Genomic DNA, 25,343 nt, shown 5'->3' with positions numbered 1-25,343 from the left:
AAATAGCAGCGTATTTGGAAAACAGAGACAGGATCGGTCCAAGTCAGCACGGATATATGAAAGGGAAATCATGCTTGACGACAAATCTAGAGATTTTTGAGGATGTAATTAGTAGAGTGGACAAGGGAGAACCAATGGATGTGGTGTATTTGGACTTTCAAAAAGCTTTTGACAAGGTCTCACACAAGAGATTGTTGTGCAAAATTAAAGCGCACGGTATTGGGGGTAATGTATTGACGTGGATAGAGAACTGGTTGGCAGACAGGAAGAAGAGTGTCGGGATAAACGGGTCCTTTTCAGAATGACGGACAGTGACTAGTGGGGTACCACAGGGCTCAGTGCTGGGACCCCAGCTATTTACAATATACATCAATGATTTAGATGAAGGAATTGAGTGTAATATCTCCAAGTTTGCAGATGACACTAAGCTGGGTGGCGGTGTGAGCTGTGAGGAGGATACTAAGAGGCTGCAGGGTGACTTGGACAGGTTAGGTGAGTGGGAAAATGCATGGCAGACGCAGTATAATGTGGATAACTGAGGTTATCCACTTTGGTGGCAAAAACATGAAGGCAGATTATTATCTGAATGGTGGCAGATTAGGAAAAGGGGAGGTGCAACGAGACCTGGGTGCCATGGTACATCAGTTATTGAAAGTTGGCATGCAGGTTCAGCAGGCGGTGAAGAAGACAAATGGTATGTTGGCCTTCATAGCTAGGGGATTTGAGTATAGGAGCAGGGGGGTCTTACTGCAGTTGTACAGGGCCTTGGTGAGGCCTCACCTGGAATATTGTGTTCAGTTTTGGTTGTCTAATCTGAGGAAGGACGTTCTTGCTATTGAGGGAGTGCAGCGAAGGTTCACCAGACTGATTCCTGGGATGGCAGGACTGACATGAGAAGAGACTGGATCGACTGGGCCTCTATTCACTGGAGTTTCGAAGAATGAGAAGGAATCTCATAGAAACACACACAATTCTGACTGGACTGGACAGGTTAGATGCAAGAAGAATGTTCCCGATGTTGGGGAAGTCCAGAACCTGGGGTCACAGTCTAAGGATAAGAGGTAAACCATTTAGGACCGAGATGAGGAGAAACCTCTTCACTCAGAATTGTGAACCTGTGGCATTGTCTACCGCAGAGTTGTTGATGCCAGTTCATTAGATATATTCAAGAGGGAGTTAGATATAGCCTTATGGCTAAATGGATCAAGGGGTATGGAGAGAAAGCAGGAAAGGGGTACTGAGGTGAATGATCAGCCATGATCTTATTGAATGGTGGTGCAGGCTCGAAGGGCCGAATGGCCTACTCCTGCACCTATTTTCTATGTTTCTATGCTACACTATGTAAACGTGAGGTTATCCAAAACTCAGCAGCCTGTGTCCTGAGTCGCACCAAGTCACGATCACCCATCACCCCTTTGCTTTCTGATCTACATTGGCTCCCAATTAAACGATGCCTCGATTTCAAAATTCTCATCCTTGTTTACAAATCCCTCCCTATCTCTGTAATCTTTTTCAGCCTCTCAACCCCACAAAATGTCTGCGCCCCTCAAATTCTACCCTCTTGAACATCCCTCATTATAACTGCTCAACCATCGATGGCCATGCATTCAGCTGTTTGGATCTCCCTCCCTAAACCTCTCTACCTCTCTTTCCTCCTCTACGACACTGCTTAAAGCCTACCTCTTTAACCAAGCATTTGATCATCTGCCTTCATTACTTGTGGTTCGGTGTCAAATTTATCTGTTTTGTCTTGTAACACTGCTGTGATGTGCTTTGGAACGTTTTACTACATTGAAGGTGCTATATAAATTTATTATTAATAAATCTATGCCCCCTGGTTGTTGACCCCTCTGCCAAGGGAAACAGGTCCTTTCTATCCAGGCCCCTCATAATTTTATACACCTCAATCAGGTCTCCCCTCAGCCTCCTCTGTTCCAAAGAAAACAGAGCCAGCATCTCCAATCTTTCCTCATAGCCAAAATTCTCCAGTCCAGGCAACATTCTTGTAATTCTCCTCTGCACCCTCTCCAGTGCAATCACATCTTTCCTGTAATGTGGTGACCAGAGCTGCACACAGTACTCCAGCTGCGGCCTAACCAGTGTTTTATACAGTTCAAGCATAACGTCCTTGCTCTTATATTCCATGCCTCGACTAATAAAGGCAAGTATTCCACATGCCGCCTTAACCATCTTATCTACTTGACCTACCTTCAGGGATCTGTAGATCTGCACTCCTAGGTCCCTTTGTTCCTCTACACTTTTCAGTGTCGTACTTTTTAATGTGTATTCCCTTGCCTTTTTAAACCTTCCCAAAAACACCCATCAACCATTACCCTTTGCTTCCTGCCTCTGAGCCAATTTTGGATCCAACTTGCCACTTTGCCCTAGATCCCATGGACTTTTACTTTCGTGACCAGTTTGCCATGTGGGACCTTATCAAAAGCTTTGCTAAAATCCATATACACTGCATCATACGCACTGCTCTCATCGACCCTCCTGGTTACCTCCTCGAAAAATGGAGTCAAGTTAGTCACGCACGACCTTCTGTTAACAAATCCATGCTGACTGTCCTTGATTAATCCATGTCTTTCCAAATGAAGATTTATCCTGTTTCTCAGGATTTTTTCCAGTAATTTTCCCACAATTGAGGTTAAGCTGACTGGCCTGTAATTACTCGGTCTATCCCTTTCTCCCTTTTTAAACAAAGGTACAACATTAGCAGTCCTCCATTCCTTTGGCACCACACCTGTAGCCAGGGAGGACTGGAAAATGATTGTCAGAGCCTCTGTTATTTCTTCTTTTGCTTCTCAACAGCCTGTGATACATTTCATCCAGGCCTGGGGATTTATCCACTTTCAAAGCTGATAAGCCCTTTAATACTTCCTCTCTCTCGATATTTATCTCGTCTAATATTGAGAATTGTCATAAAATCGAACTGGTTCACGAATTATCTTCAGGGAAGAAAACTTTCCATCATTGCCGGTCTGACCTATATGTGACTCCAGTCCCACACCAATGTGGTTGTCTCTAACTGCTCTCTGAAATAGTCCCACTATCAGGCTAACGAGGTCTGGGCAATAACTGAAATAAGAGGTGGGTGGGGTGGTTTGACCCATCCACCTCCACGGAGGTGTGTGGGGGGGCCTGACCCATCCACCTACATGGCACGAACCTGGTATTGCAGTACTTTCAGGAACGGTGCAGTGGCTCTCGGCCTTTTGGCTAAGAGCATTGGTGCAGAGTGATCCTTGATGTGTGCAAGGTGACCTCTGGCGTTTGTGATTTGACAAAGAATTGGAAAGATTGGCTACGAATTTTTAAAAAAATGAATAAATAACTGCTGGCCTTGCCAGCGATGTCCATATCCTGAGAATGAAAAGAAAAGGAAGGGGCTAAGGATTGATCCTGGAAATGGTGCAGGAGAATAAAAATAAACCATTTAGAGATGTAGCCCTATATGGGTTAGAAGAGCGAAGCGTACCGTGGGGACATAAAGCAGGAAGAGGACACTCCAGTAGAGTGGGCCAAGGTCATGGACAGAACCTTGAAAGCAACATGCTGGGGCACTGGGAGCATGAGTAGTTTGGAGAGGATAGGGGTCATAGGAATGCAGACTAAGATTAGGGTTGCACAAATAAGTTGCATTTGTTCTCTGAAGACTCTTTTCAATTGTTTATATGCAGATATGGAAGGGAGACCATATACATGTGGCACCACACAAATGGCTGATGTCATCAAGGGTAGGAAATGCGTAGCATATAACGGTTAGGTCTCCAAGAAGCCTCTTTAAAAGAGAATACACTTTTTAAGGAAGATTTTAGCCTGGCTTCAACTGAGGGGGAATCTCGCTTCTATTTCTAGGAACAAATGAGGTTTCTCTCACTTGATTACAACCCTCAGACATTCTATGCATATCCTAAGCTGGTATCTGCCCTTTTTCCATATTTGTTCATATGCTGTTACCCCCTACCAAATAAACAGAACATCCTTGCACATCTCTATTCTAAATCGTCAGGTCAGAGTGCGACTGACGCGCTCCACTTGTTGAGTTATAGAATAACATATTAACTAGGCTGTAGCTGCGGTCACTAGCTTTTTCATGGAATAGGGAGCTTGGCTGCAGGGAGTGTGAACCTATTAACCAGACTGGTCTTAGCAGCCTTGGTTAACCTATGTTTCCTTATTGTGGGCTCCATTTTCCCCAAAGCTTTTTTTGGCGTACTTGAAGAGTTATGCCCGATTTTATGGGGGCCCCAAGTACGGCAAAAAAAAATGTTCGATGTTTTCCCCGTTGGATTTCTTCTTTTTGGCGTGGCCTAACCTGTCCTTTAGTTTTGGGAGTGGAGCTTTGATCTGCGCCAAAAAAATTGGGCTGCCACAGTAACCAGGGACACAATGCGAGTTGAGGCTGCAAAGTGAAGCATACAGCCAGCTCCCAACACATTAAAAGAATTGAAAAACACACAACAGCAACTTATCTCCAACCCCGCCCGAAGGGCTTGCCGGTTCGGTCCTTGGTGTCCTCTCTCTCTCTCTCTCTCTCTCTCTCTCTCTCTCTCTCTCTCCCTTTCTTCCCCCCCCCCGATTTTCTTATTTGTGACAATTTATTTAACTCTCCAAGGGTTTTCTGGAGAACTGGAGTAACTCTCAGCTGGCCAAACTTCCATAAATGACCAGAATTGGCGCTGGTGGCTGGTTACGCCCCCTTTGGCTGAAAAAAAACTGACCTAAAAAAAATTGTAACTAACTGAGTTACACTGGTGCAAATTGATTGGGGAAACTCTGGTTTTTCAATTTAGGCCAAAAAGAGCAGCCTGCTCCAAAAAAAACAGAGCACATGACTGCATTGGTTCTTGCTGAACACAAGGTAGCTTGTAAGTGTATGTTTTTATGGCAAGGCCATACTGATACTTGGCCTTCCGATGATGGCGTTTTCTCTTTGATATTTTAGTTGCCGGAATCTTTCCAAGATATAGAATCTGGTTCAGTCTTGTGATCTTTTCCTAGCTCCAGTAGTTTTTCTTTCTCCTCTGCTTTTTTGTTAGTTATGATTTCTGAGTTCTTTTTTGTCTCAATTTTTAAGTATTATAATTTACTTCTACTTGGCCCATCTTTTAAAATTTCTTCAGCATCTACCTGGCAAAATGCTTGGGCTATTTTTCAAAATGTAATATTTGAAAAGTTTAGAAAATAAAAATTAGGACAAGTCAGTTTTACTTACATTGTGTTGCTGTCTGAGAAGAACATTGCAAGATTCCTCTTTATTTTCTTCTTTGATTTATTACCAGAAATGCCCTTACTTCTGCATGCTGAGAATGTGAACTCACAGTCAGTGATCAGAGTTGTTCTACAAAGAAGATGGATAAAGACACCTTTTGAAGAAAATTGTGGTATGACGGGGAGTGAAAATGAGAACACTCTTCTCATTAAGGAAGATTTTGGCCTAGCTTCAACTGAGGAGAAATCTGGAGTATTGCATTGTCCTGTGTGCCTCTACTACACCAAGCACAAAAGCAGGCTGATCAATCACATTCTGGAGCACAAAAGTAAGGTCCTCTTCCAATTAAGTATTTCATATTTAAAGCTCTGCAAAGGACTGCTGGGTTGAGAGTTTAAACCTCATGGATGGATATCTTTAACCAGATAATTTGTTTGAATTTTTTCATCTTTTATAATGGCAGCCGTTACTTGATTAAAAGCTTTATATAAATGCGAGTGATTGTTGAAGTGCATGTCTTGCCCATTACTCAGTATAAGGTAATAAATTTGACTCTTAAAACAAAAGCTACTATCAAGAATTTTATATTGTTAATTATTGCATCTGGGTCCTGAGTTGTCTTCTACTTAAGCAGTCTCTCAGAGTCGAGCATGACTTGCTTCCACACTAATGAGTTCTCGGGTGACTGAGTCCAATGCGGGATCTACAGTCCCTGTCACAGGTGGGGTAGTCGATGGTTGGAGGGACGGGTGGGTGGCTGCTTGGGTTGTCGTGTGCTCCTTCCGCTGTTTGCGCTTAGCTTCCACGTGCTCCTGGCGAAGAGACTCAAGGTGTTCGGTGCCTTCCCGGATGTTTCTCCATTTTGAGCGGTCTTGGACCAGGGATTCCCAGGTGTCGGTGGGGATGTTGACTTTTTCAAGGAGGCTTTGAGGGTTTCCTTGAAGCATTTTCTCTGCCCACCTGGGACTTGCGTGCCGTGTCGGAGCTCTGAGTAGAGCGCTTGTTTTGGAAGTCTAGTATCGAGCATGCGGACAATGTGGCCTGTCCATCAGAGCTGATCGAGCGTGGTCAATGCTTCAATGCTGGGGTTGTTGGCTTGAGTGAGAATACTGACATTAGTGCGCTTATCCTACCAATGGATTTGCAGAATCTTGCGGGGGCAGCGTTGGTGGTACCTCTCCAGCGCTTTGAGGTGCCTGCTGTACATAATCCATGTCTCTGAGACATATAGGAGGGTGGGTATCGCTACTGCTTTGTAGACCATGAGCTTGGTGCCGGGTTTGAGGTCCTGGTCTTCAAACACCACCTTCCTCAGGCGACCGAAGGCTGCACTGGCACACTGAAGGCGCTGTTGGACTTTGTCATCGACGTCTGCCCTTGTTGACCGTAGGCTCCTGAGGATATAGTCCACGCTGTTCAACCTCCGAGTGTGCACAAACTCGAGCGTCATCTGCATACTGTAATTCAATGACAGAGGATAGGACGACCTTGGATCTCGACTCGAGACGACGGAGGTAGAATAATTTCCTGTTTGTTCTGTAGATTAGCTCTATTCCAGCGGGGAGCTTATTGAGGGTGAGATGGAGCATTGCAGCAAGTTAGATTGAGAAGAGCGTTGGTGCGATGACACAGCCTTGCTTGACCCCGGTCCGCAAGTGTATTGGATCTGTGGTGGATCAGTTGGTCAGGATCAGGGCTTGCATGTCATAGTGAAGCAGGTGAAGGATGGAAATGAAATTTTGAGGGCAGCCGAATTTGAGGAAGACACTCCATAATCCCTCACGATCGACCGTGTCGAAGGCCTTGGTGAGATTAAAGAAGGCCATGTACAGGGGTTAGTGCTGCTCCCTCCATTTCTCTTGAATTTGACACGCAATGAAGATCATGTCCATTGTGCTCCTTTAGTGGGCGGAATCTGCATTGCGACTCTGGGAGGGGCTCTTCAGCCACTGGGAGAAGGCGATTGAGGAGGATTCTTACGATGACGTTCCCTGTGGCAGACAGCAAGGAAACTCCTCTAATTACTGTAATCGAACTTGTCACCTTTCTTGATGGTCACGATTACAGCGTCTGAGATCCCCGGCATGCTCTGTTATATATGTAAACTTTTATTTACTCTGTACAGCCACCAGAGAGCTTATCCCCTGGAGTCCCAAGGGATCCCACAATCCCTTGGGAGCACAGGTATTTAAGGAGGCTTAACAGGTTGGAGAGGCACTCTGGAAATAAAAGACTACGGTCACATTTTACTGTGAGCTCACAGTGTACTGTTTGACTCTTTCTCCATACACCAACTCGCGACGAGATACAGATAGCGAACCCAAAGATGCAGAGAACAGTGGGCATCCTGGAGAAATTTTCGGAGGAAGATGATTGGGAAACTTTTGTGGAGCGACTTGACCAATACTTCTTGGCCAACGAGCTAGATGGGGAAGAGAGCGCTGCCAAACGAAGGGCGATCCTCCTCACCGTCTATGGGGCACCAAAGTATGGCCTCATGAAGAATCTACTCACTCCAGCGAAACCCACGGAGAAATCATACGACGATTTGTGCACACTGGTCTGAGAGCATTTGAATCCGAAGGAAAGTGCTCTGATGGCGAGGTACCGGTTCTACACCTACAAAAGGTCTGAAAGCCAGGAAGTGGTGAGTTATGTCACCAAGCTAAGACACCTTGCAGGACATTGCGAATTTGGAGCACATGCTCAGACTTTTTCATACTTGGCATTGGCCACGAAACCATACTTCGCAAACTTTTGACTACAGAGACTCCAACCTTGAGTAAGGCCATAGCGATAGCCCAGGCTATCATTGCCACCAGTGAGAAAACGAAGCAAATCTCTCAGCACACAGTGCTGCTACAAGTACTGTGAACAAAGTGATGTTGTTTTCGAATCGCAACGTACAGGACAGGTTACACATGCCTGCAGCTGCATGTCCACAGATGTCTGAGTCCACCATCAAGAGTGATGAATGCAAGGCCATTAACACCTTGTTGGCGCTGCAGAGGTGATCATCGTTTCCATTCATGCCGATTCAAAGAGTACGTTTGCAAGGGCTGTGGAACAGTGGGACACCTCCGAGTGTGCAGGCGAGCTGCAAAGCCTGTTACAACCTGCAAACCACCATGTTGCAGAGGAGGACAAATCCACGGAGGATCATGACAAACCAGAGCCTCAGATCGAGGAGGCAGAGCTACATGGGGTGCACACATTCACCACGAATTGTCCCCCGATAATGCTGAATGTTGAACTAAATGGACTCCCGGTGTCAATGGAGCTGGACACAGGTGCGAGCCAGTCCATCATGGGCAAAAAGACCTTTGAAAGGTTGTGGTGCAACAAGGCCTCAAGGCCACTCTTAACTCCAGTTCACACGAAACTAAGAACTTGCACAAAAGAATTAATTCCTGTAATCGGCAGTGTTACCGTAAAGGTCTCCTATGATGGAGCGGTGCACAAGCTGCCACTCTGGGTGGTACCGGGCGATGGTCCCACGCTGCTCGGCAAGAGCTGGCTGGGAAAGATACGCTGGAACTGGGACGACGTCCGAGCACTATCGCCCGCTGACGACACTTCGTGTGCCCAGGTCTTAAACAAATTTCCTTCGCTGTTCGAACCAGGCATCGGGAAATTCCAAGGAGCAAAAGTGCAGATCCACCTAATTCCGGGGGCGCGACCCATCCATCACAAGGCGAGAGCAGTACAGTACATGATGAGAGAAGGGGTAGAGATTGAGCTAGACCGGCTGCAAAGAGAGGGCATCATTTCCCCGATTGAGTTCAACGAGTGGGCCTGTCCTTGAGGGAGACGGTACCGTCAGAATCTGTGGCGATTACAAAATAAGTAACAATCGTTTCTCCCTGCAGGACCGATACCCACTACCAAAGGCCGATGACCTCCTTGCAACACTGGCGGGAGGAAAGACGTTCACGGAGCTGGATCTGACTTCAGCCTACATGAACACAGGAACTGGCGGAATCATCTGCATCAACACGCACAAAAGGTCTTTTTGTTTATAACAGATGCCCGTTTGGAATACGATCGGCATAGGCGATATTCCAGAGAAACATGGAAAGCTTACTGAAGTCGATCCCGCACACCATGGTCTTCCAGGACGACATCTTGGTCACAGGTGGGAACACAGTCGAGCATCTGCAGAACCTGGAGGAGGTTCTTCGTCGACTCAACCGCGTGGGGCTCAGGTTAAAACGCTCGAAGTGCATTTTCCTGGCGCCTGAAGTGGAGTTCCTGGGAACGAGGATTGCGGCGGACGGCATCAGGCCCACCAACGCGAAGACGGAGGCAGTCGAGAATGCACCGAAGCCACAGAACGTGACGGAGCTGCGGTCGTTTCTGGGACTCCTGAACTACTTTGATAACTTCTTACCGGGTCTCAGCACACTGTTCGAACCATTGCATGTCTTACTTTGAAAAGGGGACGAATGGGTTTAGGGCAAAAGCCAAGAAAATGCCTTTGTAAAAGCGAGAAAATTGTTATGCTCAAACAAATTGCTTGTGTTGTATGATCCATGTAAGCGCTTGGTACTAACATGTGATGCGTCATCATATGGCATCGGGTGTGTGTATTGCAGCAAGCTAATGATTTTGGGAAACTGCAACCGGTTGCTTATGCATCGAGGAGTCTGCCTAAGGCTGAGAGCCTACAGCATGATTGAGAAAGAAGCGTTAGCGTGTGTCTGAGGTAAAGAAAATGCATCAATACCTGTTTGGGCTAAAATTCGATTTGGAAACTGACCATAAGCCACTTGTATCCCTGTTTTCCGAGAGTAAAGGGATAAATACCAACACATCGACCCGTATTCAGAGATGGGCGCTCAAGTTGTCCGCATACAACTGCGCCATCCACCACAGGCCAGGCACAGAAAATTGCGCTGTGCTCTTAGGCTGCCATTGCCCACCATGGGGGTGGAAATGGTGCAGCCCGCAGATCTAGCTATGGTTATGGAAGCATTTGAGAGTGAGCAATTGCTCGGCAGATCAAATCCTGGACAAGCCTGGGCTATCATCTGTCCTGTATTGTGTCAGGAAAGTTCAATTTCCTGGTCAGTTTACCTGTTTGCATCAAATAGATGAGGTCTCTGCAAGAGATAATGGCTAGAAGATAAGGGTGGGGTGACATGGAACTTCTGTAGTGTAGACAATAGGAAAGCACCATGGGGGGGGTACTTGTCTCAGCATGACTTGTCTCCTAGCTGTCTGATGGCCATCAGCCATCTCAAACCAGGTTTAGCTGTTTATGCAAGCTGACTGCTCAAATGCAGAAAGTTCTGGAAGGGCCAGGACTCCATTTTGATATATATATATATATTGCAAAGGGCACACAAATACCGTATGGTATCAGCTGAGACAAAAATACATTTCTACATTCCCCCATTTTGTCCTTCACAAGGACAACTTAATCCATTCTGATCTTGTACAGTCTCTCCATTTCCATTTCCACACAAGAGCCCTCAGCAGTTGTTGCTACCATAACTCTAGCCGTGGTCTCGGTAGGTATCATAGTTTAACCCACCCTGGCACAGCAACACTTAACGATGACAAATAATAGATACAGGGCGAAGACTATCAGCAGGAATATGATCAAACCCTGTACCACAGATTTCCCCAGGGCTCCCAACCATCCCGATGCCCAACCCCACAAGGTGATACCGTCCTGGCCAACTGTCTGTTTATACTCTATTACCTTTTTCCTGATGTTTTCAGCTAGACTGACGATATCTTCTGATTTATCTGGGAAAACGTACAGCATTCTTCACCTATTAATGCGCATGTTCCTCCCTCCTTAGCTATGAGATAATCTAAGGCCATACGATTTTGGAGAGCCACTGTTCGAATAGCTACCATTTCGTCATTTATCCCTTCAAAGGCTTGGGAAGTTGCGGTTGGCTACTGACTCCACTAAGTTAGCCAGTTCCCGTAACTGCCATTCGGTCGATGCTATTCCATAGGGTGGCACCATTACCTTGAATATTCCATTTAGACACGTCAAATCCCGTTTAAATCTATGACTTCCATAGGCCTCCCTTAGAGTCCTTACTGATCTGATAAGGGGTACCACATATCCTAAGTAACAGGACCCTGTCCAGTTGGCTGGTAACCATGGGTAGGCTTTATGGCCACAAATAAAGTAGGTGCAATTATAGGACATCAGCTCCTGGTCCTTTCGCACTGTCCCTACTCGAGTGGTCTCTCCTGCCCACCCTTCACCTGGGGCTTTGTTATGGACCGTTGTCCAGCCAACGGTTGCTATCTTACTCTTGGTGGGATTAGTTGTGGCTTGCCATTTAATCATTTGGGAACACTTGCTGCGTCCCATTTCTGGTCCTTTAGTCTCATTACTCACTAGGCATATTATACCTTCAGGATTTCCTATTCTGGGAGTAATGCTTAGGAAGGGAGGCTGATGGTTATTATCATCATTGGGCTGGTACCATCCCTGGAAGGCTGTAAGTTTATACCCTGCCGACCTCCATTCTGTCTGCTCCTTCGTTTCTGGCCCCTTAGTTAGTTTTGTCCTATTTTGTACTGTCAACCATTCTACCATTTCTGATTCGTTAAAGGGGACAGATCTCAGGGGAATACCCCCCCTGGAGTGGACAGGTACCTGGGAACATATCCAACAACTCGACAAGTTTCTTTCTTGAGCATACCTATGACTCAGTGCCATAAATACGTTTACGTGCAATTCCCTTCGGTGGCGGGTCTGTACCCCTGGTGCAATCAATAATGTAAAGTAAATCCCTGTCAAGCCCAGCACCATCAGTCCCCATAGTCCATACAGTTCCTTATTCAGTCTTCCTTTTTCTGTTCCTCTGGTTCCTTCTTCCCTTCCTCCTGGTCGGGTGCCCGTTTGCAATGGGATGCGTGGATCCATGTTGGTCTTTCCTTTACCTTGATTGCAGTATTGGTCGCCAGCAAGACCTGGTATGGTCCTTCGAATCTTGGCTGTAGACTGCTTTTTCTTTTAAAAATCTTGATGTAAACGAATTCCCCTGGCTCCAGGTTATGACACTTCCCTTCCGCTGGCTTGACTTGGGCTTCCTTTATCTGTGAATGAAAGCTGGAGTCAGTGTAGATATTAACTGTGTGTCCTTCAGCCAGAATACAGGCTCGAGTTAACGCAAACAATTCGGCTTGTTGGGCTGAAAAGGAGTCTGGAAGAGAGGCTGTTTCGACAACATTAAACTGAGTTACAATTGCATAAGCCGCTCTAGGTTGGCCCCTATCATTTCGTAAGGCTGATCCGTCAACATAGTACACTAGATCAGGGTTACACATTGGTACATCTGTTAGATTGATACGTGGTTTAGTCACTAATTCGGTTACCATTTCACATGACTGGGGTTCGCCGTCGTCTTCTGTGGGGAGTAGAGTGGCTGGATTTAAGGTAGTGCATCTTTTGATGAGGTTCGGATTTGATAACAGTTCGACCTCGTATTTAGTGGTTCTTGCGGAGGTTAGGTGTTGGGTGGCACATTTAGTCAGTAAAATTTCGACAGCGTGTGGGATATACAAAATGGTCTGATGATTTAGAGTTATTGTCTGAGCCTGTTGCGTAGCATAATAAGCTGCTGCCAATGAAGGAAGACATCCTGGTAGTCCGTGTGCCACTGGGTCTAGTTGGATACTGAAATATGCTACCGGTTGCTGCCTGTCCCCATGTAACTGAGTCAAAACAGATTGTGCAAAACCCGACTTGTGATGCACAAATAAGTTGAATAGCTTAGTGTAATCTGGTAATCCCAAGGCTGGTGCTGAAGTAAGGGGCTGCTTAAGACTCTGGAAAGCATTCCGGGATACTTCATTCCAAATCCTTCTTTAAGCATTGTGAGAATATAGTCGATTCATTCACAGCTCGTAGGTCATGGACAAACCTCCATTTGTGTGGGCTTCTGAACTGGACGAATCTGTGTGTTACACGGACTTCTCATTTATGCTTATAGTGATTCACAGATCACAGAATGTAAAGTACTTGTTTTCTAATCTTATTAAAAGACTTCCAAACCCAAGATTTTTCCAATACACCCAAAATGTTGATCAAGGAGATCACCTGAAATATCTCAAAATCCCAATTGAAATATTGTACTGCCACTCTTTATCCAAAAAAATCCTCTTACTGAGCTAGAAGCTTTTGTACCAAGATTTTACACCAAGGACAATGAGAGTGTACTCCCCCAGCCTGCACCTCGAGAGACCCACAAAGGCTTTTTTTTTAAAAAAAGGCATTACAACGTTTAACCACTGGGACCATGTCTCAACAAACCCATCCTTTGTGCATTTCCTAGCTCCGTAACCTCTCATCCGAATAAATTCACACCTGCGCTTCTAACTTAAAATGTCTTAAACTTCCCACATACAGGACAACACTATGAAGGGTTAAAAAACTTCACTTTGTTTGAAAAAGTGGGTGGAGCTCAAACAAACAGGCAGCTCCACAACCTTTCCAAACAGGTTTCCAGACGCAAGGAAAAAAACACAGAAGCGCTCTCATTCAAAGACAAGACATTCACGCACTCTCATTCAAAGACAAGACATTCACAAGTCTCTCCATTCAATAAAGCTTTTTTTTTTGCTAGCTTTATTTTTTTTTTGAATCCATAAGTCACTATCAGGTTCTCTTTTTATTTTACATTTGATTTACTTCCTCCGTTAATTTTACATGGGCTTGAAGAATCGGAACCCAGGCCTTTTCTATTACTTTCCTTTTTTTTCTCTTTTACCTGGATCTCTGTTTATAAGACACTCCTCTAGACATGTTGTTCTCTCTAAATTAAATGAACCATCGGGTGGAAATGGCCTGTTTTCACCCTTAGTCCACTTTACCGGTTTTTGTTTCTTCGGTCAATTGAAGACTGACCACAATTCTGGAGCATGACATAGGCTGGTGTGCCTTTTGTGGTGTTTTAACTTGCTCCGGCACCCATTCTGGATGATTAAGATTTTCCACAGTTTCTGATTTCACAATCCTTTCGGCCAACCGAGTTCTCTACGCCCACTTCTCCTGGCCGTTACGTGGCCTGAAAAGGCTCTTAATTCGGGCTCAGTCTGGGTGTGTGAGATATGTTGGCACGAACCAACCGTAGTTGATCAATCAGTTACTGTTTCTTTTCTTAATCAATCCTTGTGTTTTTTTTTCCCGAATCACAACTTTCCCTAGTGACTCTTCCCGTTTCTCTAATGGCAATCTCTCACAAAGATATTGCACACAACAGTATAACAAGGACAACAAACAATATTCTCAGTCTGCGTTGTACGCCACTACAGACCGAGTTCTTAACTTATCCTAATAAAAAACTGATAAAACTTAAGGTTCCGTACCCAAACTCTTTGATCGATTAGCGCTTTCTTTTTTTTTCTAGTCTTATCACATAAGAACCCCTTCCGAATTAAAAACAATAAAAATCATATCACATAAGAACCTGGAACCCTTTTTGATCGACTAGCACTCCCTTACCTACTGAAACCTTCCCCGGGCTGTTTCGAGATTTTTTCCCAGAACCTGTTCTCTTCTGCTGGCGAGCTGAGAAAGAAATGGTTATAAAAAATACCTTTAGCTTTTAAATGCCGAGTCTTGTAGATTGCAGTACCTCCCCTGTGGACAACAGATTACATATGCGATTCAACAGTGAAGAAACCTCTTGTGAGCAAAAGGCTCACCTTGTTTGCCCACTGAAGCCTTTCACTGGAGAGGCACTATGCCTGTATCCGTTTTACTCACAGGACAGAGGGTATGCATCTCGGTGGAACCTCCAAGTTATAACTGTCGAAATCTCGACCTCCGAAAAGAATGACTCCGACACTTACAGCTCCGGTAGAAGTTTCTTTAATTTACTTGCTAGCAAGGGGCAGGTTACACTCAGTCAAGGGCTAAGTGAACACCTCCGAAATGGTTCAGTTTAACAAGATATTTATACAGTAAAACCCAAGTTATGGCCTCTCCCTGTGTATTGCTCTGTCTCTCAGTCAGTGAATACAGATAAAGAGTTAATTACTATATCCTGGTCCTGACATGGTATCCAGATATTTCCTTTTGTCAGGGTTATCAGTTGGCCAGCCAGGCCATTACTCCATGAGTCATAGGTAATGGGTTATCACCTGTCTTGTATTGTGTCAGGAAAGTTCAATTTCCTGGTCAGTTTATCTGTTTGCATCAAATGGATGAGGTCTCTGCAAGAGATAATGGCTAGAAGATAAGGGTGGGGTGACATGGAACTTCTGTAGTGTAGACAATAGGAAAGCACCATGGGGGGGGTACTTGTCTCAGCATGACTTGTCTCCTAGCTGTCTGATGGCCATCAGCCATCTCAAACCAGGTTTAGCTGTTTATACAAGCTGACTGCTCAAATGCAGAAAGTTCTGGAAGGGCCAGGACTCCATTTTGATATATATATATTGCAAAGGGCACACAAATACCGTATGGTATCAGCTTGGATAAAAATACATTTCCACATGGCTTACCCAATGTCATGGTGAGTAACAACAGGCCATGTTTTACCAGTGCTGAATTCAAAGAATTCATGATCCATAACAGGATCAAACATGTCACATCTGCTCCGTTTAAACTAGCTTCCAATGGTCAGGTAGAGAGAGCAGTGCAAACCATCAGTAAGGCTTGAAGAGGGTAACTGAAGGCTCACTGCAGACTCGCCTATCCCGAGTCCTGCTTAGCTACCGCACGAGACACCACTTGCTGGGATCCTACCTGCTGAACTGCCCATGAAAAGAGCACTTAATACAAGGCTCTCGTTAGTTCACCCTGATCTGCATGAACAGGTAGAGAGCAGGCGACTTCAACAAAGTGCATATCATGATCGCGCAAATGTGTCACGCGAGATTGAAATCTGATCCTGTATTTGTACTGAATTATGGGCAAGGTCCCAAGTGGCTTCCCGGCACTGTCGTGGCCAAAGAGGGGAGCAGGGTGTTTCAGGTCAAACTTTCAAATGGACTTATTCACCGGAAACACTTGGACCAAATCAAACTCGGATTCACGGACTATCCTGAGCAACCCACCTTGGACCCTACCTTTTTTTGATCCCCCAACATACACACCAGTGGTCACCGGCACCACGGTTGACCACAAAGAAGAACCCATCATCCACAGCAACCCAGCAAGGTCAGCTGCACAGCAGCCCAGCGAGGGCCCAACAAATGATTCAACAACACCAGCTTTCACACCGAGACGGATCAACCAGGGCAAGAAGGGCCCCAGATCGACTCACATTGTAAATAGTTACACTATTGACTTTGGGGTGGGAGGAGGGGAGAGAAAGTGTTGTTATATATGTAAACTTGTATTTACTCTGTACAACCACCAGAGGGCTCATCCCCTGGAGTCCAAAAGGATCCCATAATCCCTTGGGAGCACAGGTACTTAAGGAGGCTTCACCGGTTGGAGAGGCACTCTGGGGACCTGCAATAAAAGACTACGGTCACACTTTACTTTGAGCTCACAGTGTACATTTTGACTCTTTCTCCATACACAACACTCTCCTCCTTCCAAATAAGAGAAATGAGTTCATGGATTCACACCAATAGTGCTTCTCCGCCATGCTTTTAGTGCTTCACGGGGATTCCATTTGCTCCTGAGGCCTTGTTGTTCTTCAATTGTCGGATGGCCTTTTCAATCTCATGCTGGGCTAAGGTTGTGCTGAGACGGTGGCAGGTCGCATGCTGCGAAGACAGAGTCTCTGTTAAGGAGATCTTCGAAGTGCTCCTTCCAGTGGGCACTGACTGCCTTTCTGTCCTTGATGAGTACCTCTGCGTTCTTTGCCCTCAGTGGGGTAGGACCTTGGGTGCTTGGGCCGTAGGTGGTCTTGACTGCGCTAAAGAATCCACGCACGTCATGGTTGTTGCCTAGTTGCTGAATCTCCTGTGTTTTTTCCACCGACCATATGTTCTTTAGGTCGCAAGTTTTATGTTGGACCTCTGCCTTCAGACGTCTATGGAGCTGCTTTCTTGCTCTCGAGTTGTGTTGCTGTTTCCAGTTCAAGAATGCTTTGCGCTTGCAGCTTATTAGCTCCTGGTCGTTCTCGTCGAACCAATCTTGATGTTTCCTGGTGGAGTGACCAAGCGTCTCTTCACAGGTGCTAATTATTGAAACTCTGAGGGCAGACCAGGTGCTGTGGATACTCTGCGTCTCCAGTTCACTGGAAGTCGTCGAGTTGGTTGTGAGGCGCTGGCTGAATAGGGCTTTCTTAGCAGGGTCTTTGAGTGCTCCGGCATTGATTTTCCTGCAGCAGCATTTCACTTCTGGGGCTACATTGATGGAAATGACAGAACGGATTAGGCGGTGGTCGGTCCGGCAGTCGTCAGCTCCTATCATGATGCGGGTGATGCACATGTCCTTGCGATCCCTCGCTCGGACAATGACGTCGTCTAGCAAATGCCAGTGCTTAGAGCGAGGGTGTTGCTGTGAGGCCTTGTACTTGTCTCTCTGACGGAACAAGATGTTGGTTATGATAAGACCATGTTCCAAGCATTTCGTCAGGAGGAAGGTACTGTTGAGGTGGATTTCCCTACCCCCCCTCTCTGCCAATCACACCTCCCCAGAGGTCTAAGTCCTTTCTACTCTGGTGTTAAAGTCGCCAAGGAGGATCAACTTATCGCTCGTTGGGACTTGGGTCAAGGATTGTTCAAGGTTGGAGTAGAATTCCTCTTTGGTCTTGTCTGCAGCTTCCAGTGTTGGGGTGTATGCACTGATGACAGTAGCACACTGGTTCCGGCTAAGGTGTGCCGAAGGGTCATGAGGCATTCGTTTATTCCACAAGGAGTGGACAGTAGGAATGTGTCTGTGTGTGTGGCCCATGCATCTCCAATCATCTTGGATCCCCTTGCCATTGAACGAAGACCTTGTTCTGTCAAACCTGTGTGGTAGCTGACGTGCAATGGCCACCCCACGTTAAAAGAACTCGCGCACAGGCATCTTCCATCCTTTAAAATGAAGTTCGAGACCTGGAACGTCCGGACCCTCATGGACAACCCCAACAGCAACAAACCGGAACGCCGCACTACTATCGATGCCCGGGATCTCAGACGATCCGACATAGACATCGTTGCCCTAAACAAGACCCGGCAGGCAGTGGAAGGCCAGCTCGAGGAACAAGGGGATGGTTACGCCTTCTGGAAAGGTAAACCAGAAGAAGAACGCTGCCTATGTGGGCTAGGCTTCTGAGTTGTAACCTGAAATTGAAGAGCACATTCCAATCGGCAAAATTTCCTGACCAAGCTACAATTGCACACTAATTAGAAGTTTTGGTCTTCAAGGAACAGTTCTACCTTAGCAGAATAATCGTGTGCATAACATGGTAGAACAGTATTGTCCTTGTAAAATAACTCATCATCCAATATAGAAACATAGAAAATAGGTGCAGGAGCAGGCCATTCAGCCCTTCTAGCCTGCACCGCCATTTAATGAGTTCATGGCTGAACATGAAACTTCAGTACCCCCTTCCTGCTTTCACGCCATACCCCCTGATCCCCCGAGTAGTAAGGACTTCATCGAACTCCCTTTTGAATATATTTAGTGAATTGGCCTCAACTACTTTCTGTGGTAGAGAATTCCACAGGTTCACCACTCTCTGGGTGAAGAAGTTTCTCCTCATCTCGGTCCTAAATGGCTTACCCCTTATCCTTAGACTGTGACCCCTGGTTCTGGACTTCCCCAACATTGGGAACATTCTTCCTGCATCCAACCTGTCCAAACCCGTCAGAATTTTAAACGTTTCTATGAGGTCCCCTCTCACTCTTCTGAACTCCAGTGAATACAAGCCCAGTTGATCCAGTCTCTCTTGATAGGTCAGTCCCACCATCCCAGTAATCAGTCTGGTGAATCTTCGCTGCACTCCCTCAATAGCAAGAATGTCCTTCCTCAAGTTAGGAGACCAAAACTGTACACAATACTCCAGGTGTGGCCTCACCAAGGCCCTGTACAACTGTAGCAACACCTCCCTGCCCCTGTACTCAAATCCCCTCGCTATGAAGGCCAACATGCCATTTGCTTTCTTAACCGCCTGCCTAACCTGCATGCCAACCTTCAATGACTGATGTACCATGACACCCAGGTCTCTTTGCACCTCCCCTTTTCCTAATCTGTCATCATTCAGATAATAGTCTGTCTCTCTGTTTTTACCACCAAAGTGGATAACCTCACATTTATCCACATTATACTTCATCTGCCACGCATTTGCCCACTCACCTAACCTATCCAAGTCACTCTGCAGCCTCATAGCATCCTCCTCGCAGCTCACACTGCCACCCAACTTAGTGTCATCCGCAAATTTGGAGATACTACATTTAATCCCCTCGTCTAAATCATTAATGTACAGTGTAAACAGCTGGGGCCCCAGCACAGAACCTTGCGGTACCCCACTAGTCACTGCCTGCCATTCTGAAAAGTACCCATTTACTCCTACTCTTTGCTTCCTGTCTGACAACCAGTTCTCAATCCACGTCAGCACACTACCCCCAATCCCATGTGCTTTAACTTTGCACATTAATCTCTTGTGTGGGACCTTGTCGAAAGCCTTCTGAAAGTCCAAATATACCACATCAACTGGTTCTCCTTTGTCCACTTTACTGGAAACATCCTCAAAAAATTCCAGAAGATTTGTCAAGCATGATCTCTCTTTCACAAATCCATGCTGACTTGGACCTATCATGTCACCATTTTCCAAATGCGCTGCTATGACATCCTTAATAATTGATTCCATCATTTTACCCACTACTGAGGTCTATAATTCCCTGCTTTCTCTCCCTCCTTTTTTTAAAAAGTGGGGTTACATTGGCTACCCTCCACTCGATAGGAACTGATCCAGAGTCAATGGAATGTTGGAAAATGACTGTCAATGCATCCGCTATTTCCAAGGCCATCTCCTTAAGTACTCTGGGATGCAGTCCATCAGGCCCTGGGGATTTATCGGCCTTCAATCCCATCAATTTCCCCAACACAATTTCCCGACTAATAAAGATTTCCCTCAGTTCCTCCTCCTTACTAGACCCTCTGACCCCTTTTATATCCGGAAGGTTGTTTGTGTCCTCCTTAGTGAATACTGAACCAAAGTACTTGTTCAATAGGTCTGCCATTTCTTTGTTCCCCTTTATGACTTCCCCTGATTCTGACTGCAGGGGACCTACGTTTGTCTTTACTAACCTTTTTCTCTTCACATAACTAGAGAAACTTTTGCAATCCGCCTTAATGTTCCCTGCAAGCTTCTTCTCGTACTCCATTTTCCCTGCCCTAATCAAACCCTTTGTCCTCCTCTGCTGAGTTCTAAATTTCTCCCAGTCCCCAGGTTCGCTGCTATTTCTGGCCAATTTGTATGCCACTTCCTTGGCTTTAATACTATCCATGATTTCCCTTGATAGCCACGGTTGAGCCACCTTCCCTTTTTTATTTTTACGCCAGACAGGAATGTACAATTGTTGTAATTCATCCATGCGGTCTCTAAATGTCTGCCATTGCCCATCCATAGTCAACCCCTTAAGTATCATTCGCCAATCTATGTTAGCCAATTCACGCCTCATACCTTTAAAGTTACCCTTCTTTAAGTTCTGGACCATGGTCTCTGAATTAACTGTTTCATTCTCCATCCTAATGTAGAATTCCACCATATTATGGTCACTCTTCCCCAAGGGGCCTCGCACAATGAGATTGTTAATTAATCCTCTCTCATTACACAACACCCAGTCTAAGATGGCCTCCCCCCTAGTTGGTTCCTCGACATATTGGTCTAGAAAACCATCCCTTATGCACTCCAGGAAATCCTCCTCCACCGTATTGCTTCCAGTTTGGCTAGCCCAATCTATGTGCATATTAAAGTCACCCATTATAACTGCTGCACCTTTATTGCATGCACTCCTAATTTCCTGTTTGATGCCCTCCCCAACGTCACTACTACTGTTTGGAGGTCTGTACACAACTCCCACGAACGTTTTTTGCCCTTTGGTGTTCTGCAGCTCTACCCATATAGATTCCACATCATCCAAGCTAATGTCTTTCCTAACTATTGCATTAATCTCCTCTTTAACCAGCAATGCTACCCCACCTCCTTTTCCTTTTATTCTATCTTTCCTGAATGTTGAATACCCTTGGATGTTGAGTTCCCAGCCCTGATCATCCTGGAGCCACGTCTCCGTAATCCCAATCACATCATATTTGTTAACATCTATTTGCACAGTTAATTCATCCACCTTATTGCGGATACTCCTTGCATTAAGACACAAAGCCTTCAGGCTTGCTTTTTTAACACCCTTTGTCCTTTTAGAATTTTGCTGTACAGTGGCCCTTTTTGTTCTTTGCCTTGGGTTTCTCTGCCCTCTACTTTTCCTCATCTCCTTTCTGTCTTTTGCTTTTGCCTCATTTTTGTCTCCCTCTGTCTCCCTGCATAGGTTCCCATCCCCCTGCAATATTAGTTTAACTCCTCCCCAACAGCACTAGCAAACATTTCCCCCTAAGACATTGGTTCCGGTCCTGCCCAGGTGCAGACCATCCGGTTTGTACTGGTCCCACCTCCCCCAGAACCGGTTCCAATACCCCAGGAATTTGAATCTCTCCCTGCTGCACCACTGCTCAAGCCTCGTATTCATCTGAGCTATCCTGCGATTCCTACTCTGACTAGCACATGGCACTGGTAGCAATCCCGAGATTACTACTTTTGAGGTCCTACTTTTTAATTTAGCTCCTAGCTCCTTAACTTCTTTTCGTAGGACCTCATCCCTTTTTTTACCTATGTCGTTGGTACCAATGTGCACCACAACAACTGGCTGTTCTCCCTCCCATTTTAGAATGTCCTGCACCCGCTCCGAGACATCCTTGACCCTTGCACCAGGGAGGCAACATACCATCCTGGAGTCTCGGTTGCGGCCGCAGAAACGCCTATCTATTCCCCTCACCATCGAATCCCCTATCACTATCGCACTCCCAATCTTTTTCCTGCCCTCCTGTGCAGCAGAGCCAGCCACGGTGCCATGAACTTGGTTGCTGCTGCCCTCCCCTGATGAGTCATCCCCCCCAACAGTACTCAAAGCAGTGTATCTGTTTTGCAGGGGGATGACCACAGGGGACCCCTGCACTACCTTCCTTGCACTGCTCTTCCTGCTGGTCTTCCATTCCCTATCTGGCTGTGGACCCTTCTCCTGCGGTAAGACCAACTCACTACACGTGATACTCACGTCATTCTCAGCATCGTGGATGCTCCAGAGTGAATCCACCCTCAGCTCCAACTCCGCAACGCGGACCATCAAGAGCTCGAGGCGGATACACTTCCCACACACGTAGCGCCCAGGGACACCGGAAGTGTCCCCGAGTTCCCACATGGTACAGGAGGAGCATATCACGTGACCGAGCTCTCCTGCCATGTCTTAACCTTTAGATACCATCAACATGCCATCAAGATTAGGATATCTGCTAAGGTTATTGAAACACATTTTATTGAAACTAAAGTATATTTTGACCCTGCATCTGCATTACAGATATGCACAAATACAACCTTGTTTTATCACTATGAATATTAGGAAGTTCCCAATAGAATTAAACCATCGCATTTGTTCCACTCCTAAGGCTCCGATGCACGTTGGCAGCCTTGTCAGATTCACCAGAATGAGACTCATGCTAGAGGTTTAAAAGATTCCCTTTTAAAGTTGGTGCTCCAGGCACATTGCAAAAATTTAAAAGACCTGCCTTGCATCTTAGTGCTCTTTACTCGAGTCTGATCACATTGGCCTGGAAATCCCGGCCTCCCCAGGTCCGTACGGAGTGTGTACGGACCTGGGAAGGCATTGCAAAAGCCGGTTTTCAGCGCACTATGCACATGCGCTGAAAACCGGCTTTTCTGATCTGTCAAGCTGGTGCTTAACAGATCTTCCATATCTCGGGAGCGAGGACATTTGCACGGGCAAGATTGCAGTATTTACCTATATCTTGCCCAGCAAATGTACTCAAAACTCTTGCGCCCGATAAAAGTAGGCGTAAGAGTTTTAAAACATACAAAAACATAATAAAATTCAATTTAAAAAAAAATACATTTTATTGTTTTAAAAACCCTGCCCACTAAGGTAAATTTATTTTTAACCCTAATTACAAAACTTTAAAAAAAAAATCAGAAAAATATATATTTTTTTCCTAAGACATTTATTAACTTTTTAACTTTAATTATGTGAGGTGTGTTTTTTATTTTATTTTTTTTTCTCTAATAGCAATGAGAACTGGTAGATAAGGAGTTCTCATGGCTATTAATGAGAAAGCTGTGGAATACTGCACCTGATTGGTTGAGCAGTCACACCTGACTGCACCTTCTGCGTGGGAACCTGGAAGGCGCTTCACAGCGCGGGAAGAGAAGGCCTCCCCACCAGAATCTCACGCTCCTCTGGGACCACCAGGTAAATTTGTAAAAATTCTCCGGTCGGAAGCGTTCGCCCGACCACAATTTCAGCGCCAATATAGATCTACAATCGAAAGCACAAACCTGCTGAGGCAGAAGTGCAAACAGGATTATTTATGTTCATGGGTGGTTATTGCTCTTCTGGATTATTTATGATGTTCTTAAACACCCACTTTAAAAATAATTTGTTTGATTAATGGTATAATAGGAGGTATCTGTAGATAATTTGATGTCTCTTCCCCACCTAATTTAACTGCAAGTCAAAGGCATCCTGGCAGAGACCTTTTATGTCGCGTTTCCTCTGCCGTGGTGATGATGCCATGCATGTGATAGATTGGTAAAGTTTCCATTAATACAGTCACTGGAGCCTCACCGTAGTATGAGCTCTACAAAAAAAGGCCTGTTCTTGTGGTGCTTCTGACTTGCAGGAATCGGGGGTGGGCTGGTGAATGAAGTACATGAATACATCTTTTGGATTTTGATTTTTTTAATGCTTTTAAAATTGCTTATTAGAGGTAAAATGGGATTCGGCATTTTCTGTAGAATTACTTCAGTCCCCTGACTCTCTGAACAGGATGTGCCAACATAAAACCAAGAAACAGAAGGACCAAGAGACCTCAACAAATCTATGGGCATTTGTAGTAATTCAGGTAACTGTGTATTCCCTTCTAGTATTGAAAATGTCATCTGACACTTGCCTATGCTTTGGTGTTCAGATGGAAAGATGACTTATATGAAAGAATGTCAACTTGAACTGCTGCATTTCTATCCTGGGAAGGTATTCTGTTGTGACTGGTGTACATTCATTACACTTAGCCAGGATAGCCTAATACATCACATGGACACCCACAGCCCAGTGAAACCATACAAGTATCGCCTCTGTTTCTTTGAAGCTATACTACTGACAGAGCTGGAGACTCACCTGCAGGAACAACACAAGGTACTTTCCAATGTATGTCGAGTAGATGAAAAAGGACATAGATAGCTATGGGTGCCTGTTTTCCTATGCAAAAGGAAGACTTGACTATTTACAAGCGACTTATGCCTGTATTAGCAAAGTTTTCTCATGCATGCAGTAACTTGATATCCATTGCTAATTCTATTTGTTATGTTTGCGTGAGAATAACACTTTTAGTCCAGGCAGCATGCACTTTAATATTCTCCACTGTGCCATCATACCTCAAGAAGTGCCCAGATGCCAACTCAATGCTCTTTGAGAGGGGTATATGTTGAATTCTATTTTAACAACTTCTTTGTATAAAAACCTGCGATCACTGTCCACGTCACAAGAAATGAGATGCAATTCTGGTACAAAGCTGTTGTATATAGTGGGGAAAGCGCATGAACAATGCAGCGCCATGTTCTGAAAGGAATACTGCCATCCCTGGTTTCCCCTCTATTTGCAGCACAATACTTACTCACTTGTATCCAGAGGTTGAGTTACAATCCAATCTTCATTTTTATTTTTGACCATGAGCAGCACCAATTGAGATCAACTACTGCTGTATAGTGTACAAAAAAGTAAAAAGATTTAACCCCTCTATTATTTTCAGTATTTTTTGAACTTGTTATATTTTTCATTAGATTCTTCTTCATCAATATCAACTTTGTGATGGTGTAGTACATTGCTAGGAATTCCAGTCTCCCTATTGTCTTGGAGCCTTTTATTAGAAAACTTGATTCAAACACTCGCTATTTGTGGTGAAATAAAAAAGCAAAAT

At 45.3% G+C, this 25,343-nt stretch overlaps 1 protein-coding gene across 6 annotated transcripts in view; it reads left to right on the top strand.

The window, feature by feature from the left end:
• Positions 1 to 25,343, top strand: part of LOC139245640 (zinc finger protein 462-like) — a 238,632-nt gene that overhangs the window by 69,586 nt on the left and 143,703 nt on the right. For 5 of the 6 annotated variants that reach the window (XM_070871221.1, XM_070871222.1, XM_070871220.1 and 2 more), the window contains exons 6-8: positions 5,289 to 5,546; positions 24,136 to 24,272; positions 24,401 to 24,562. In XM_070871221.1, coding sequence (XP_070727322.1) covers positions 5,291 to 5,546; positions 24,136 to 24,272; positions 24,401 to 24,562 — 555 coding nt within the window. In that variant the 5' untranslated portion in view covers positions 5,289 to 5,290. Of the gene's footprint in view, positions 1 to 5,288; positions 5,547 to 24,135; positions 24,273 to 24,338; positions 24,563 to 25,343 lie in introns of all 6 variants that reach the window. The other variant, XM_070871223.1, reaches the window with a different exon arrangement.

The sequence above is a fragment of the Pristiophorus japonicus genome, unplaced genomic scaffold (genome assembly GCF_044704955.1).
Source record: "Pristiophorus japonicus isolate sPriJap1 unplaced genomic scaffold, sPriJap1.hap1 HAP1_SCAFFOLD_226, whole genome shotgun sequence".
NCBI lineage: Eukaryota > Metazoa > Chordata > Chondrichthyes > Pristiophoridae > Pristiophorus > Pristiophorus japonicus.
The sequence above is the reverse complement of the archived record's forward strand: the minus strand, read 5'-3'. Positions and strand labels throughout refer to the sequence as shown.